Raw genomic sequence first — 16,863 nt, 5'->3', positions numbered from 1 at the left:
AACGTCACCCATTCAAAGTAAATATGAAGCGTTGACGCTTACAAGTAAGGGTTCTGGTTATATCTCCTTAAAGGAGAGGCTCACTGCCATCAAAGGTGTTGTTAACTAAAGGCTGATTTATACTTCTGCGTCGAGTGATTAGCGTGCCAGCCTTGTGCGTTGTCGTGCATTTATACTTCTGCATGCTGTTTGTGTTGCTCTGCAATAACACTTCTGAAACGCTAGCTGGCAGCAGGTTTTAATGTTCCTCCGTGTTCCTCGGTGTTTTGTTTTTTTCTGAACGCTACCTTACTGTACAGGTAGCTAAAACTCGCTCATTCAAAGGTGGGAACCGGCGGGCGTGCAACGAATTTAATCATGAGGTAAACACAAAACAAACGTTTCCATCTGGAGCTCCTTCACGGGACTCGACACTTGCAAATACTCGCTCCATTGGGCTCATAACTCTCAGGACTGCCCACACTTGTCAGCGCTACCAAGCCGACCAACCACAGAGCTTGCGCTTCGCAACATTGCGACATGTAGTTACAGTTTTTCAAAGGTGTGCGTCAGTGTCGACATCAGCCGCAGTGAGTGCTATGTGCTATGTGATCATGCAAAGGCTGGGTCAGTCAATATCCGCAAAAAGCATGGACACACAGCAAGGATGTTGGGATTTCCAGAAATGTCCACAGCAGCCCCTAGTGGATATTCGAGAAATGGCACATATTAAAAAACATACCACAGTAACGTATTTAAAATTGTCAATAATATACACAGCACCCTCTAGTGGATTTGTGAATACAAAAGCTGCAAGAAGCTGTAGTTCAGGGTACATATTTGTCAGTTCTCAAAAATATAGCCCTGGGCACATTTATTCAATGCTGAATGTATATGTGTGACTTGTTTTTTTAAGTGACATAAATATGTGATGTGGTGAAGCCAATGACATTATTCCACGTGTGTAAAATAAAGTCAAAGTCTTGGGAATTACAACTTTTGCAGAATTCCAGCATGTCAGGAACAGGCGAAGGATACTAAATTTTAAGAGAAAAACACATGGTGTTATTTCTGCCCTGCACCTCTTTCTGATCCCTGAAGGGTGATAAATAGTGAAGCCACGTCTAATTCATAATGTAACATCTTTTTCCCCATCAAAACCCAACACAACCAATGAAAACTAATGCAGAACTTTCCGCCCTGGAAATAAAAAGCAAACAAATAAGCAGCGTTTGAAGTCCACATGGGGCATTCCAAAAGAGGATTTCCATAAATAAAGCAAATCCATCGCTCTTAGATATGATTTTCTTCACCGCTGGTTTATAAGCACACTTACTGCAATGCATTCTGTGTAAATCCCGGTTTTATTTGTAACAATACTCAACTGTAGCTTAAAAACTAAAGTGCAACCCTGGAGGGAAATCAGCCTGTTCATATTTTCTGACTATAAACTCGACTGCAATGGATGAAAAAAAAACTTAAAACAACAAAGTGTTTGGCGAAGTTCGGCCTTTCAAAGACTCGAGTCGCAGCTGTGTAAATAATAAATAAACCATGTGAACCGCTCCATTGTAAAACGAGTCTTGCACAGACAAACATACATCACGAGTTCATCTAACTCACATTGCTTTTCTTTTGGGATGTACAGTATATTATTGTGTAGAAGAAAAATCCTTAATATGCCAAGTCTTAATAATAATAACAATAAAAACAACAATATGGTGAATCACATGAAAACATGTTATTTAACTTCAAAGGGCTCTACAAAATGTATTGTTTTTCGTTAAAGGTTCTATTAAATTAAAATAAAGGTTTTCGATGCAAGTATAATATCAGTGTTGTTAGTTTTTAGGTGATATACACTCAGCGGCCACTTTATTAGGTACGCCTGTCTAATGCTCGTTACCACAAATTTCTAATCACATGGCAGCTACTGAATGCATTTACAGTAGGCATGTAGACATGGTCAAGATGATCTGCTGCAGTTCAAACGGATTTAATTGACTTTGAACGTGGCATGTTTGTTGTTTCCAGGCGGGCTGGTCTGAGTATTTCAGAAATTGCTGATCTACCTGGATTTTCATGCACAACCATCTGTAGGGTTTACGGAGAATGGTCTGAAAAAGAGGAAATATCCAGTGAGCGGCAGTTTTGTGGGCGCAAATGCCTTGTTGATGCCAGAGGCCAGAGGAGAATGGCCAGACTGGTTCGAGCTGATGGGAAGGCAACAGTAACTCAAATAACCACTCGTTACAACTGAGGTATGCAGAGGAGCATCTCTGAATGCAGAACACATCCAGCCTTGAGGCTACAGCAGCAGAAGACTACACCGGGTGTGACTCCTGTCAGCTAAAAACAGGAACTGATTGGAAAAAAGATTGAAAAACGTTGCCTGGTCTGATGAGTCTGGATTTCTGCTGCGACATTCGGATGGTAGGGTCAGCATTTGGTGTCAACAACATGAAAGTATGGATCCATCCTTCCTTGTATCAACGGTTTAGACTGGTGGTGGTGGTGGTGGTGTAATGGTCCACAAAGTGGCATAAATGGATTTGCTATTTAAATAACGTGGTGCAAAATGTGAAAATTAGGATTGCGCTGGTTTGAAAATAGCAAAAAATCGTGCCACACGTCTTGCGTTAGGTGTATGATAGGGCCATATGAGAATGATTTATCCATGTTGTTAGGCGCTTATCTTAACAAGTTGCTTTTTATTGTATATGAAAATATGAATCATATTTTTTCTCCATTACTTGTTTGACATTTTCTATAAACAGTTAATAATTTAATAAAATTATTATTATTATTTTTGTATTTAATCGATTTTATTAAATAGGTTTGTTCAATTCATCGTGTACAGAATACACTGGTCTAAAACTAAGCTGAATTAAATATTCCCTAATCTTGACTTCACTTTACAACTGAATCAGCCACACTGTTACATATTTTCTGGTCTTGTTTTGGGGGAAAGTCTTCAAGTGTTTTTCTGCTGTTTTTTTCATTATCAATAGACCCAAACCCCTTAACAGCGCTGTTTGGAATCCTGCTAGAATATGTTGAATTAAATTTATTACAGGATGATAGTGTGGCCTTAGCAACTTTACTGGCTAGAGACTCATTCTTATGAACTGGAAGCCAGAGCTTCCCCTTATTATCTGCAATGGGTTTTGATTTTTTATATGCTCTTAGAATGGAAAAGATTCGGTTCGTAATCAAACAAAAGCCAGATCAGTTTCAGAAAGTCTGGAGCCCTTTTCTAAAAATCTTTTTTTAAGGAGGCAGCTATATCTTGCTTTTTTTCTTTACTTTCTTTCTTTATTTTTATATTGTTTGTCTATTATTATTTTTATTTTATCTTATGTGTGTATATGTTTGTGTATAAATGTGATATGATCCTATTATTTATATACTTATTTAGTGTCTAATTATGTTTTCCTGATAATTTCTTGTTTGGTGAATTGTATCAATGCATGATTTTATGGCATGTTTTATATATCTATATGTATTAATATTGTGTGTATTTTATTTACAGTGTTATTTTCGGTCTGACCTAAGATGATCCAAATAAAGCTAATTTTTGTTTAAAGTTCCTGTTTTTATAAATATATAGATAAAAAAAATTATAGCCATTTATTAAAACGGACACTCGGAAAATTAGGCCTGAGGTATTTATTACTGATTTTAAGACTTTTATTTTAATTAGCTGTAATTTATTGAACAATGCAGTCAGAAAAAAGACAGTCTCAACCGTAAGACAGCTTTAAGATTTGGCTCAGAAATGCTAAAAAATTATAATAATAAATAATAACTAACAAGAGTACAATGGAAGACAAAAAATGTTTAAACATTTACAACATTTTAAAAATAAATCATAATATAAATCTATAGTTATATTTAAAAATGTATATATATTTTAAACTTTTCTGAATATCAAGTATGTTTAAAGATATGTACGTTTTTGACTCGTCTAAAGCATAAAAACACCCTAATATGTTTGCAGATATTTAAGAATGTTGAGTGAACATGCTTGTTTATCTGAAAAACATTGCTAAAGCCAGAAATTCGGCTTTGAAAATGTGTGTTACGTGCCAGAACGTCTCTTTGTTTTTGTCTATTAACCCGCCCAATGCCACTTTAGCCAATTATATTCCAGCACCCCGGGCTGCCTTGGTAGAGAACAGTGTATTTCATTCATTCAGTCATGAAGGCTCTCAAATTTCCGACCAAAATGCAACCTCCGGTGTACAGTAACAGACTACGAAATAAGACGCAGATTCAGAGTTCCACATGAGGTGGTTATTAATTTGCAAATAATATAAATATTGGGTTACATTGTAATCCCGTGTCCTAACAACACGCTACGTGACAAGATTTGCAACGATAAGCAATTTGGCTGTTTGCACAAGACAAAACACAACTGAAATTTAAATACAGCCATTCAGAAGCACAGAATTTGCACTCACTGCACTTCAACGAAACGGTAAGGTTGATAATCTAATTAATACATATTAAACCTCTTTAACATTATTAAATGTACATGCTGAATCATTCATGTGTTGGTTTGTACTGAGTCGCAGTTCTAAAGTTTCATTTCAAACAGTTTATTTTATTTTTAAGATCTGAGGTGAACTATCTGCTGCTGCTTTCAGTAGTATGGCAATACATGTCATGTAAAACTGCATTCAAACTCACAATGTTAGCATTTAACACTGAATGAAGAACATGAGGTTTACCTGAGGTGATCATGGTCAGTTTTCTGTTGTTCAGCTGCAAGAAATAAAAGCCGTTTCTGAAATATAAATTCCAGGTGTTGATTAGGACAAAAACTGGAGAATATGTAGAATATTCCTTCATTCACATGTCATTGCTTTTATTTAAAACACGCCTTAAATCAACATTTGGGTTTAACAGTCTGCTGTTGGTGTCGTCAACCTGCGATTGCGTGTTTTGAACCAAGAGTGCAATACTTCAAAAACTTACACACTGCACCTTTAAAATAATAATAATAATAATAATAATAATAATAATAATATTAATAATGAATCGCCCTCATCTTAATTTCCCATTTCATTCTTTTCAAGTTTCCGGGAAATGCTGAGTTTTTTTTTCTCTCATTCGCCGTGCGGTATCAAACATTGCATGAAAAATACACGCTTAGAGCAGTTCCTCGAATCAAATATTTCGTTTGTCGCGAGGGGCATGAATGAATTCCCTGAATGAAAGAGCCAAACTGCAGTTAAAGTCCACCATTTAATAATTTGGCAAATAATTCGACTACAGATGTCCATGTAAACACAGTCACTTTGTCTCCTCTCTCTCTCTGTGTGTGTGTGTGTGTGTGTGTGTGTGTGTGTGTGTGTGTGTGTGTGTGTGTGTGTGTGTGTGTGTGTGTGTTTTGACTCTGAAAGTCAGCGCGCCCAAATAGACACGCCCACACCATGCCTCTTTTCTTCCTCTGACACTCCCCCAAAACAAAGCTGGACACGCCCACTTTTCTGACCTTTCCAAAGTAGAAGTGTGAAAGCACCCTGCTAAAACGAGGGGGTTTCATGGCCCTTTAAAGCTTAAAAATGACATGATGTTTAATATGATCTAGACAAATGTTGTTTTCAATACACCAAACTCAAATTATTTATTGCTTTTAACAATATGTTTGTAAAATAAGAGTTACACTCAAAAGGAGTAAACCTTAGGTAACTTTCACATTTTATAATCTCTATAAATTTTCTGTTTTAATTATTATTCTACATAAAAAATTGACCAAAATACAAACTGAGAGCTGATATTTTTCCAGTATAGCAACTAAAATCAACACGAAAGCAAAGAAAGAAAAACAAAAAATAAAAGACGAAAGCACCCGGATGTAGGCTTAAAATAAACATCATGATTAGACTTTATTGAACACCCATAAACATTACAAAAGAGGTGCCATATCACAAGTCCATCACTGACCCCCCCCAAAAAACACCTTCCAGTCTAAAAAGCAGCGTCTCTTGAAACAGGCCACTTCCCTCATACAAACAAACAAACAAACAGCAGCTCGACTGAACAAACCCACACAAACTACACAAACCAAATGAAGAGAAACGTACGAGCAACAACGACAAGCGACATCAACAAATACTTTATGGCTTTCCACTCTCCTCCCTTTTTGGACACATGAATCAGAGATGCACGATATTTTGATTTCTGCTGAGATCCAATAAGCCAATATTTTTTAAATGAATTTTCACAGATATTCTCTGTTAGTCTACAATTGTCTGCTGTTCATTTTACTGATACAATATCGCAATAATAATTTTGCAACCTGAATTACTAGGCGCCTTTCCATTACCCTTCAAACTGTGCAAATCAAAATAGTGAATTGAAAATATGCCTATATGGAAATGTGCATCATTAAACAAAAATGACCAAACACATCATCAAAAAAAGAGAAAAGTTTGCATTGCTCGTGTTTTTATGCTTGCATGAGGTGGTTTTAGAGCTGTTTTAAAAAAGGGAAAAGGAATATTTTACAAAACTGCAATGGAAACAGGTCACATGGCGTATATAATATGGTCACTCTTTAAAGATGGAGCACACCAACTACAAAACTATTATAGCATAGCACTAATGTGCTCATGCTGACCAGAGTTCAATTCTGGGTTCGGGAACCAATCCTTTTCCCTTCTTTCTTCCCCATGCTTTCCTGTGTACACACTATTGTCCAGTAAAACTAAAGGTATAAACCTTTATATATACATTTATATTATTATTAAGGTCAAGCAACAGAGTAATGTCATGATTTACAAAGACCTGGAGGCAGACATGAAGGCGGGTTTCCCACTTTAAGCCAAATGTCAAACTCCCTGATTTTTGTCACTTATCTAAATGTGTCAAGACTTCCAGTTTCATTCACTTCCATTTATATATAGCAAAACAAAGGAAAACGTGTGCTGCTTAATGTTGTAAACTGTCATTTTCTTATTATATTGTTTTAATATATTTGACTGAACGTCGACAAGCGGGAAAATAATAAAAGGCGCAGAAAGAAAATAAATTAACCATAACAATAGAAAAAACTTAAACAAATGCAAAAAAAAGATGGTATTTAAAGTTTCATTCTGATTAATGGCAAGTAAAATTGAAATCAACAAATAAAAATCCATGACATTCAATGACTTGGACAAAAAATATATAAAATTCCCTGAAATTTGCTGTCTAAAATAAAATTCCATGATATTCCAGCAATTCCAAGACTTGTAGGAACCCTGAAATAACGCACTGATGGCTGACAGATCTCCTTCTATTAAAAATAAAATGACTAGTGCATTGACTGTATTGTAAGTAAACCTTTATATTTTACTATAATTTTTGATTTTATTATGTTTTAGTCAGCTAATGCAGTGGTCTCAACCACCGGGCTGGTACCCGTCCATGGATCAGTTGGTACCGGGCTTCACATGAAATCATTCATTATTTCCGTTTTATTTATTACCTGAATTTGAATGATCTATTATTTTGAAAAAACCTTTACTTTGAAAAATGACCTTATTCTCTCGGTTAGGTCTCGGCCACTTGAGCGCCCAAATTTAGCTCTAAAGCAGCAAAATAAGTAAGAAACAGACGTCTTTGGAAAATTTCTGGGAAAAGGCCCATCGAAGGACCTGTGAACTGCCAAGGAATGGATCAATTAGGTGAATCCACCATGTCTGTGCAAGTAGATCAACTTTTGGAGATCTCAAATGATGGAAGCCTCTAAAAAAAGGGTCCGTTAGCCTATCCTGTCTTTTCTAGAGCACGGGATGTTAGTTATTTTCAATCGACATGCGTGCCAGATAGACACACCAAGTTGAATAAATGCCGTAAGTAGGCATGAGCCGGTATAAGATTCTGACGGTATGATAACCTTAGATATAAATATTACGGTTTCACAGTATCACGATATTGAGATTACTGCTCTAAAATATTTTCTTTTTAAATGTCTGGGTAAAAAACAAAACCTTTTCCCCCTTTCTTCAGCTTCCAGAAATGATCAGATGTGCTCCAACATTAGGCACATTCAAATCAAGACTGAAAACACATCTGTTTAGCTGTGCCTTTACTGAATGAGCACTGTGCTACGTCCGACAGATTGCACTATTATGTTTTATTATGTTTTTCTCTTCTTCTTCATTTTTTTATATTACATTTTACCCATTTTTTTGGTTTTTTAAATCATTTTTATTATTTGTTTTTATTTTTATTTTACTTTATTTTTTCTTTTTATTTTACTTTTATTCTTGTTTATGTAAAGCACTTTGAATTGCCACTGTGTATGAAATGTGCTATATAAATAAACTTGCCTTGCCTTGCCTTTGTACACAATATATTTGAATTTGAGAAACATTTCAAATATTTCGGAGCAGTAAACATGTCAGGCTAAATAATTCAAATGAATTATTTACTTATGCTGTCTTCATTAGTTTTAAAAACACCGATTTTTTTTTACAATTTAAAACTGCAACTCTGGAGATCTTTTCTGCTGGAGATACTGTTGTCCTAAAAAAGTTAAAAAAAAAATTAAATAAAAAATTAAATAAAAAACATTACTCATACCTTAGGAACGGTATAGCAGAAAACTTAGACGGTCTTAAAACCTTGACTTTTCCAAACCGCAGTATACCTTGGACACGGTTATCGTCACATGCCTAGCCGCAAGCAGTTCGCAGTGAAAAAAAGGTCAGGGACCACTGAACTAATGGAAATGTTGACATTTAGAAAATACTGCCAGACTTCTGCCCAAATTCGTAATGGAAATGTGCCTAGTGAATTTATATTGTCAATCAACTATTTAATCAAATAATCAGCAGATTGTTGACTTAATCTTATAGCTAGCACTCCTGCCAGAAAATGTATTGCTGACTCATTTTATGAAGAAGGCAGATCAGCATCATTTTTGATATCGGGCTAAAGCCGATGAGTACATCTCAATTAATGATTAGTTGATTCCTCGAATGTGGCAATAATATCGTGCATCCCTAACATGGATATTTGATTTCATGGCAGCATCATTATTATTTATGGACTCGATGAAGGCTTCGTGCGGTCTTGGGTTTTTCGCGCTGAGCGTTATCGACACGGTGGTTCAGGCTGATGGGGACTGGGCCTGTACAGTTGCTGCAGGCGCACCGGCCTGACAGGCCAGCCAGGTAACTGTCCTATTACTCTGAGGCCGACAGGCTGCCCTGGGCAGGAGTGTGGGGCGCTGGGGCCTGACCCCTGTGGCTGGCCCGAGCGAGAGTCCAGTATTGAGGCGGAGGAAGATGACAGAGGCAGCAGGATGGCCGGGGTCAGGCCGTAGCGAAGTTGGAAGACCCGAGGCGGGCCGCTGATGCCGTTAGAATGGGACTCCTTGAGCTGGTCCTCCCTCTTGTGCTGCTCCTCCTCTTGTTTCTTGGCTTTCCTGCCGGGTCTGTTGAGCTCCTGGAGCTTCTCGGCTTGAGCGCGGCGGATGTGGTATGTCTTCCTGTGGCTTTGAAAACAATCCAGGAACTCCTCCAGGGGCACGTGGCCCTCCATGAATCTCTCCAGCAGCTCCTGTGAAGGTCAAATGACAAATAAACAGGTATTAGAGGAGGGGAAAGACCAGGCGGATTCATAACAGGCGTGACGCAGATGCAAAACATCTTCGCTGTGACTCATCGCGTTCCAAGACAAATGTCAAAACCTTGCTGTGTAAAAAACAAAGCAAAAATACAGTTATTTCCACACCTATTGTGACCCTTCGGTGGTTTTGATCTCATTCCTTCAGTGTCATTCATTTTTAGTGTGTTTTTTTAAATACGGATTTAAGGTAACCTAGCTTTGGGTTCAAAATGTATTTTCATATATTTCCAATGAATTCTTTTAAATTTTTTGATAGTTTTTTTTTTGAATATATATACTGTCCATATGTTGGAACACACCAGATAAATAAGACGCCAGATCCTGTGAGAAAATGTCTGTTTCTCTGGGTATCCAGACAACAAGCCAGCGGAGGCGGCCAATATCCAAACTTGTTAACACAAGCAACAGCAATGGAAAACTAGAACCTAAAGTTTATTGATAAACTTTGATGTTGGCTTGAGAAAGCCAACATGACTGCGCTAGGACTGGGAATCACAGTTGGCAGGAAGCACGGCAGCGGTTGCTAAGTGGTTGCTAGGCAGTTGCTAAAACAATTATGGCATTGTTAGGTGGTTGCTAAGCAGTTGCTAAATGGTAATGCTCGTGTACATGTTTGATTAAATGCTAATACTCTGTAGGCATTTCTAGCATATGTTATTTCATTTAGATAATCATTCATAGCATGTAGCGAGTCGTTATTAGCACTTGGCTTCCATTATCATTGTTACCATGCATAGTACACAGGAAGTCCCATATGCTAGCATGAGTCAAACGAGCCAATGCCCAGGTCCAATGCAAATCCATTGATGTGCAGCTCCCCAAGCCCTGAACCAAGCAAACCAGTGGCGACAGTGGTGAGGAACAAAAGTTCACCAATTGACAAAAGTGAAGGAAAAAAAAGAGAAACCAGGCTCTGTTGGGCCCAACCCTTTCTCCTCTGGTCAAACTTCCTGTGTGGAGCTGCAGTCTAGGCGCCGGAGGCTGTAGAACACTAGATGTCCAACGTGGAGAAGCTGCAGGCGTATTTGTCCAGAGATAATACAGATCTTGAAATAGAGACATTCTTATATCTCTTCTGCTTGAAAACAGGTGTTGCTTGAATCCACACAGTCATAAGAAAATAACAACATGGAAAATTTAATAATAATAATAAAGCATTCATTAATAATAAAATAAAAACATAAAAAATGACAAATAATAATCAATGATAATAATCAATTTATTAACTAATAATCGATAAAATGATATAATGATAATGATACATGAATCCTATGATTAAATAGAAGAATTAAATGAAGAATAAAGGAAAATAAACAAATAAAACACAACAAATGAATGGTTGCTTTCATGAAACAACACACATAAGTTTGCTACAAGGATTCTCAAATCCTTAGATTATTTACATAAGAATGCACAACAAACCTATATTATTAATACTATTTGTGATTAACTAAATTATAAAATAAATAGAAAATGTACTGTTTGCAATTTACAATTATGCTGTAAAATGCTGTTTATTAATGTTATAATAATTTCATTTTACACGTCAAGAGGCAATGCTAACATTTGCAAACATAATAATGCATTGTTAATATTCATATTCATATTATTATTATTAATATTATCACTGATTGTTTAAAGTGTAAAATAAAAAAAAACATAAGTATAAAATACAGTTGCAAAATACAATTGTTCTGAAAAGCCAAATTAATATTAGATAACATTGTACGATTTTTTATAAACACCAAGTGGCGATACTAACACATAATAATAATAAAAAAATTATAATACTATTAACATTAATAATAATAATAATAATAATAATAATAATAAAGTTATAATAATATTAACAATAATAATATTAATAATAATAATAATAATAATAATAATAATAATAATTAGGTAAAAAATAAATGCATATTATAAGACAATGAACGTGTTTATTGACCTTACATGCATATCAGCCTGTTTTTGGAGACCCTTAAAACCAAAAGGGGCTCTTTAACTAAATCAATGAAATGAATGAATGAATCAGCAGTGCTAAACTATATTTGGCTAAAGATTGGCCGAGTTAAATGACCAAAACCATGACAGATGTTCCAGCACATAGCGCACATTTTCAAAGCAGAATAACTGACTTCAGCATTGTTTTTAAGATAAACAAGCATATTCACTTAGCATGTTTCTTAAACTTGCAAACATATGATGGTATTTTTATGCTTTAAATGAGTGAAAAACTTACAGCACCTTTAAATTTGCCAAAACAATAAAGTTAACTTAATCTATTGGTGTTGAGACACCATGAAGAAACTGTGTGGAACCCAGCATTTTTAACAGTGTTGGAAAAACCCCACATTAGAATGTTCCAAAACCTTGTTTCAGCTGCGTTCCATGTGTGTTTACCATATGATTTTAACAGACGAAGCTCATAAAGTTTTTCTCTTAGGGAAATCAATAAAGTAAATGCAAAAGTCATATGGCCGTTTTACACTGTAAAGCTGAACAAATGAACAAACAAGCTGTGTGCAGTAATAATGTATGATGAGCTGAAGTGTTTGGGGGTCTCTGGTGAGAGGGCAGGTGTCTGCACTCAGTCTGTCTCAGTATGGGGGGACTGAATTATTGATACGTCTCGTCTGCACCAACCCACCCCCCCAAAATGTCCTTCGACAACAATAAAAGTCAGGACACGACCCTTCCACTACATCACACATCAGTGTAGGGCAGGCAAAGTCCCTTTAAGGCAAGTCATTTCACTTGGAGGCCATCTTTGAATTGCCTTTGGGGGATGCAAGTGCAAGCTTCTTTCTTTTTTAACGAGGAAAAATCAAAACAGTTTACAATTAAATATCATATTTGGAGTCATGAATGAAATTTAATAACAACTGCCTCTTAAATTTGGTTTCTAAATGTTCAAAAAAAAAAAACATTTTTATGAGGTTGCCCAAAGCTAATGTGGAGGCGCACAAGAAGCGAACGAGATCATGACACCAATCTCCTTTTTGGCTATTTCTATCAATTGTAATCTAGTCGGTCAAACTATGTAACTACCATAAAAACCAATAGCTTATGTGTTACTCATTATTATCCTCTAAACCATTGTTTCCCAACCCTGTTCCTGGAGGCAAACTAACAGTACATATCTCTTATATCTATCCCATTTCATTTCAGGTCTTGGGAGTCTCTTTTAATGTCCTGATGAGTTGATTCAGGCGTGTTTGAATAGAAAGTGTTTGAATATGTGTACTGTTGGTGTGCTTTCAGGAACATGGTTGGGAAACACTACTCTAAATAATACAGCATCTAATTGCGCTGTTTTTTTGTTGTTGTAATAATCCCCAATGTATTCCTACCAGCAAATCCCCTCCTAAAATGACAGGCTTCTTTGTTTACAAGTTTATGGCCGTTCAAATGGTTCCCATTATGTGATTTGCATTTAAATGATGGAGTCGGGATTTCATGAGGTCAGATAGGACTGACTGTACCTCACATTTACTTCATACAGACTATAAAACCAGGGAACATTTGATTTCAAGTGTTGTTGGTTTGTTTAAAAGTACAGGTTTTAAGCTTTATGTAGATATATTTTTTTACTGTGAGTCAAATAGTTTATCAACTTAGAATGATAAGATTCTATCTGACATTTTTGTCAAAATTGAGTTACTGAAATATTCTTATTAAATGACAAATAATTTACATTATGGGATGTTTTTTATAACTTTACATTTTAGGACAAAAAAAAAAACAAATGTTACACACATACTATGTGTAACTTATACTTTAAATGTCCATGCTTAATCGGTCATCGATAAGGTAAAAATAAGGGCTGTCAAAATTAGCGCGTTAACGCACGTGATCAATTTGAAATATTTAACGCTTTAAAAAAAATAATGCAAATAACACAGTTGCAGTTTTTTTATTTCCTGTTGTGGCCGACGTGTGTTCAGGGCTGGCGCATCCATAGATGCGACCTAGGCGGCTGACTTGAGCAGCAGAACCCCCTGGTCCTCACATTCATCCGCTACACCCACCCCCTCCCTCACTGATCTCGGCCTTTCATATGAATAAAATGCAGTGATTGCCATTTGCCTAGAGCGCCAGTTCAGTTTGCTTTGGCTCTGTGTGTGTTAAATGTGCAAAGAAATATGGCGTTTCCTCCAGAGTTTCATGCAATTTCGGGTGTTTCATTTTTAATATTAGACTTTATCTGCAGTTCAGCAGTTCACTCTCGTTCAGCATATTTCATTCAGGATGTTTTATGGAATTTGATACCGCATGGCGCACAGAAAGAAAAACTTCCGCATTTCGAAACTCATGTGTTTATTTAAGATAATCAAATCGCAAGCTGTCAAAAACATTTCTTTGCCCTTAAGCTGCGTCCCTCAAATGTTTCATTAAGTTTGACGTGTTTCCACCCTTTTGTAAAGCGTCTGCTTCACGTTCCTCTGTCAGAATCCTTGCTAGTTAAATACAGCTATACTTTAGAATGCTTAGTTTAAGCAAATTTGATGAACGCGATCGTGCGTGTTGATGAATCTGAAGGGATCCCACTTAGAATCCAACATGGAAAGCATTATTGTTTGTTACTGGCATGGATTGTTTTAAAATTTAAATAGCACTTACATGCCTGTATTTTTACTTCAGTAATAAATACGGCATTTCGTGATTAATCATGATTAATTACAAAAAAGTGTGATTAATCTCGTTAATTTTTTTAATCATTTGACAACCCTAGTAAAAATAATTTTTTTCTCATTCAAAACTATACGAGTGAAACATTGTGTATTTTATAGTCTTTGATGGAGTCTGTAACTCTAAATAAATAAACAATAAAGCCTTTAAATCTCCATGAGTTGGGGTTTTGTTTAAATCTAAAGCATTTCCCAGTGTAATCAATAAAAAAAAAAAACTACTATTGCATGAACACAAGTTACAAATATCCACAAGTGGATAAATAAATCCAGAAATTACTTTATCAAAGGCATGTTTTTCTTAATAGATAAAGCAGAGTCTTCCAACTGTTCTTCATGTGGTCTCCCGCTGTTTATTAGCTCTTTATAATTCTTCAAATCGAGGCATCATTAAAGTTTTATAGTTTCATATTGAGCAATATATGAGCTCTTGCCGTCAGCCCTTTTCTAGACTAATAGAATATGCCATTGGTGTAGGAATCGGCCTCGGAAACGCACGTGTGGGGCTGATGTGTTGCTGAAGGCTGGATCTACTGAAACTCACTTACGAGGACTGAGATCATCCATCAGACGGCATGCAGGGGGGCAGAGCGACAAAGTCATGGAGGGTCTGTGTGGGAGGGTCTATTGATCAGGTCTGTGTGAGGCTTGTTTACAGCTTGAGGACGAAGAACTGCACGAATAGCTCAGACAGACGCAGACGAACTGCTCAGACAATAACAAGAACACATCAAGGAGTGTTTTTCCCCTGATGTTCAGCTGTTTGGACTCCTTTGTTGGAGAGTCTGTGATGATAACAGATCCCGTAATGAAGAGTGACGTCCAGTGTGTGTGCACAGAGTTCTTCTGAGTTAAATAATTTCAATGGATCAAGCTAAATGGGTCATATACAAAGAGCACTGAGTGAACAATTCAACCACTCATTGATCCACATATAAAAATAGTGTTTTGTTAAAAGATGAAAAAACACATTCATTTTATAGGAATTTATTTATTTGGGTTTTTAAATTTATTTTAATAAATTAAATATAATAAATTGGCGATGCAGTGGCGCAGTAGGTAGTGCTGTCGCCTCACAGCAAGAAGGTCGCTGGGTCGCTGGTTCAAGCCTCGGCTCAGTTGGCATTTTAGTGTGGAGTTTGCATGTTTTCCCTGCGTTCGCGTGGGTTTCCTTCGGGTGCTCCGGTTTCCCCCACAGTCCAAAGACATGCGGTACAGGTGAATTGGGTAGGCTAAATTGTCCGTAGTGTATGAGTGTGTGTGAATGAGTGTGTTTGGATGTTTCCCAGAGATGGGTTGCAGCTAGAAGGGCATCCGCTGTGTAAAAACGTGCTGGATAAGTTGGCGGTTCATTCCGCCGTGGCAACCCCGTATTAATGAAGGGACTAAGCCGAAAAGAAAATGAATGACTGAATGAAATATAATAATTGTTTTAGTGTTTTATGGGTTTTTATGGGACTCAAGATATACAAATAAACACCCATGACACGATGCTTAACTGGTACTTATTGGCCCAAAGTGTGCAAAGAAAATATCCCCCACACCATTACACTACCACCAGCCTAAACCATAGATACAAGGCAGGATCCATGCTTTCATGATATTGATGCCAAATTCTGACCCTACCTTTCAAATGTCGTAGCAGAAATTAAGACTCATCAGACCAGGCAATGTTTTTCCAATCTTCTATTGTCCAGTTTTGGTCAGCCTGTGCAAATTGTAGTCCTTTTCTCATTCTGACAGGAGTGGCACCCGGTGTGGTCTCTGCTGCTGTAGCCCATCTGCCTTAAGTTTGAACATGTTGTGCTTTTAGATATTCTCTTCTGCAGACCTCGATTGTAACGAGTGGTTATTTGAGTTACTGTTGCCTTTTTATCAGCTGGAACCAGTCTGGCCATTCTCCTTTGACCTCTGGCATCAACAAGGGATTTGTGCCCACAGAACTGGCGCTCACTATTTTCTCTTTTTGGACCATTCTCTGTTAACCCTGGAAATGGTTGTGCATGAAAATCTCAGTAGATCAGCAGTTTCTGAAATACTCAGACCAGCCCGTCTGGCACCAATAACCACGCCACCAAAGTCACTTAAATCAACTTTCTTCCCCAATCTGATGTTGCTTTGAATAGCAGCGGATTGTCTTGACCATGTCTACATGCCTAAATGCACTGAGTTGCTGCGACGTGATTGGCTGAATAGAAATTTGCGTTAACAAGTAGTTGGACAGAGTTGCTTATCTATATTTAGATATTTACAGTAGATATAGATAAAGATGCATTAAACTGATTGAAGTGAGTTTTACATTGTTACAATAGTATTCTAATTCAAGTAAATGCTGGTCTTTTGAACTTTGTATTCAAAGAATCCTGAAAAAAATTGAATGATTTTCATAAACATATCAGTACCACTGTTAAATACTGATTATATAAGCATATATGAATGATTTTACAATACTAAAAAACAAAAAATATCTGCAAAAGTTTTCCCTTCACAAGTATAAATTGTATTTTAACCCTTATGTACTCTTGGGGATGTTTTCATCCACTCCGGGCTGATTTTATGTCTTAAT

The 16,863-nt window shown here is 36.7% G+C and overlaps 2 protein-coding genes across 6 annotated transcripts in view; one reads left to right on the top strand and one right to left on the bottom strand.

Moving 5' to 3' along the window:
- The window catches only part of mcama (melanoma cell adhesion molecule a), a 638,953-nt gene that overhangs the window by 271,728 nt on the left and 350,362 nt on the right, over window positions 1-16,863 (top strand). The window lies entirely within an intron of this gene.
- The window catches only part of vps37d (VPS37D subunit of ESCRT-I), an 81,642-nt gene continuing 70,622 nt past the window's right edge, over window positions 5,844-16,863 (bottom strand). Inside the window, exons 1-3 of one of the 2 annotated variants that reach the window (XM_087254626.1) lie at window positions 10,787-11,190; window positions 10,349-10,652; window positions 8,179-10,140 (exon numbers count right to left, since the gene is read on the bottom strand). In XM_087254626.1, the coding sequence (XP_087110752.1) occupies window positions 9,070-9,519 (450 nt within the window). In that variant the 5' untranslated portion in view covers window positions 9,520-10,140; window positions 10,349-10,652; window positions 10,787-11,190 and the 3' untranslated portion in view covers window positions 8,179-9,069. Of the gene's footprint in view, window positions 10,141-10,348; window positions 10,653-10,786; window positions 11,191-16,863 lie in introns of those variants that run through there. The other variant, XM_087254625.1, reaches the window with a different exon arrangement.

The sequence above is a fragment of the Danio rerio genome, chromosome 5, assembly GCF_052040795.2.
Source record: "Danio rerio strain M-AB ecotype USA chromosome 5, GRCz13ab, whole genome shotgun sequence".
In the NCBI taxonomy this organism is placed as follows: Eukaryota; Metazoa; Chordata; class Actinopteri; order Cypriniformes; family Danionidae; genus Danio; species Danio rerio.
The sequence above is the reverse complement of the archived record's forward strand: the minus strand, read 5'-3'. Positions and strand labels throughout refer to the sequence as shown.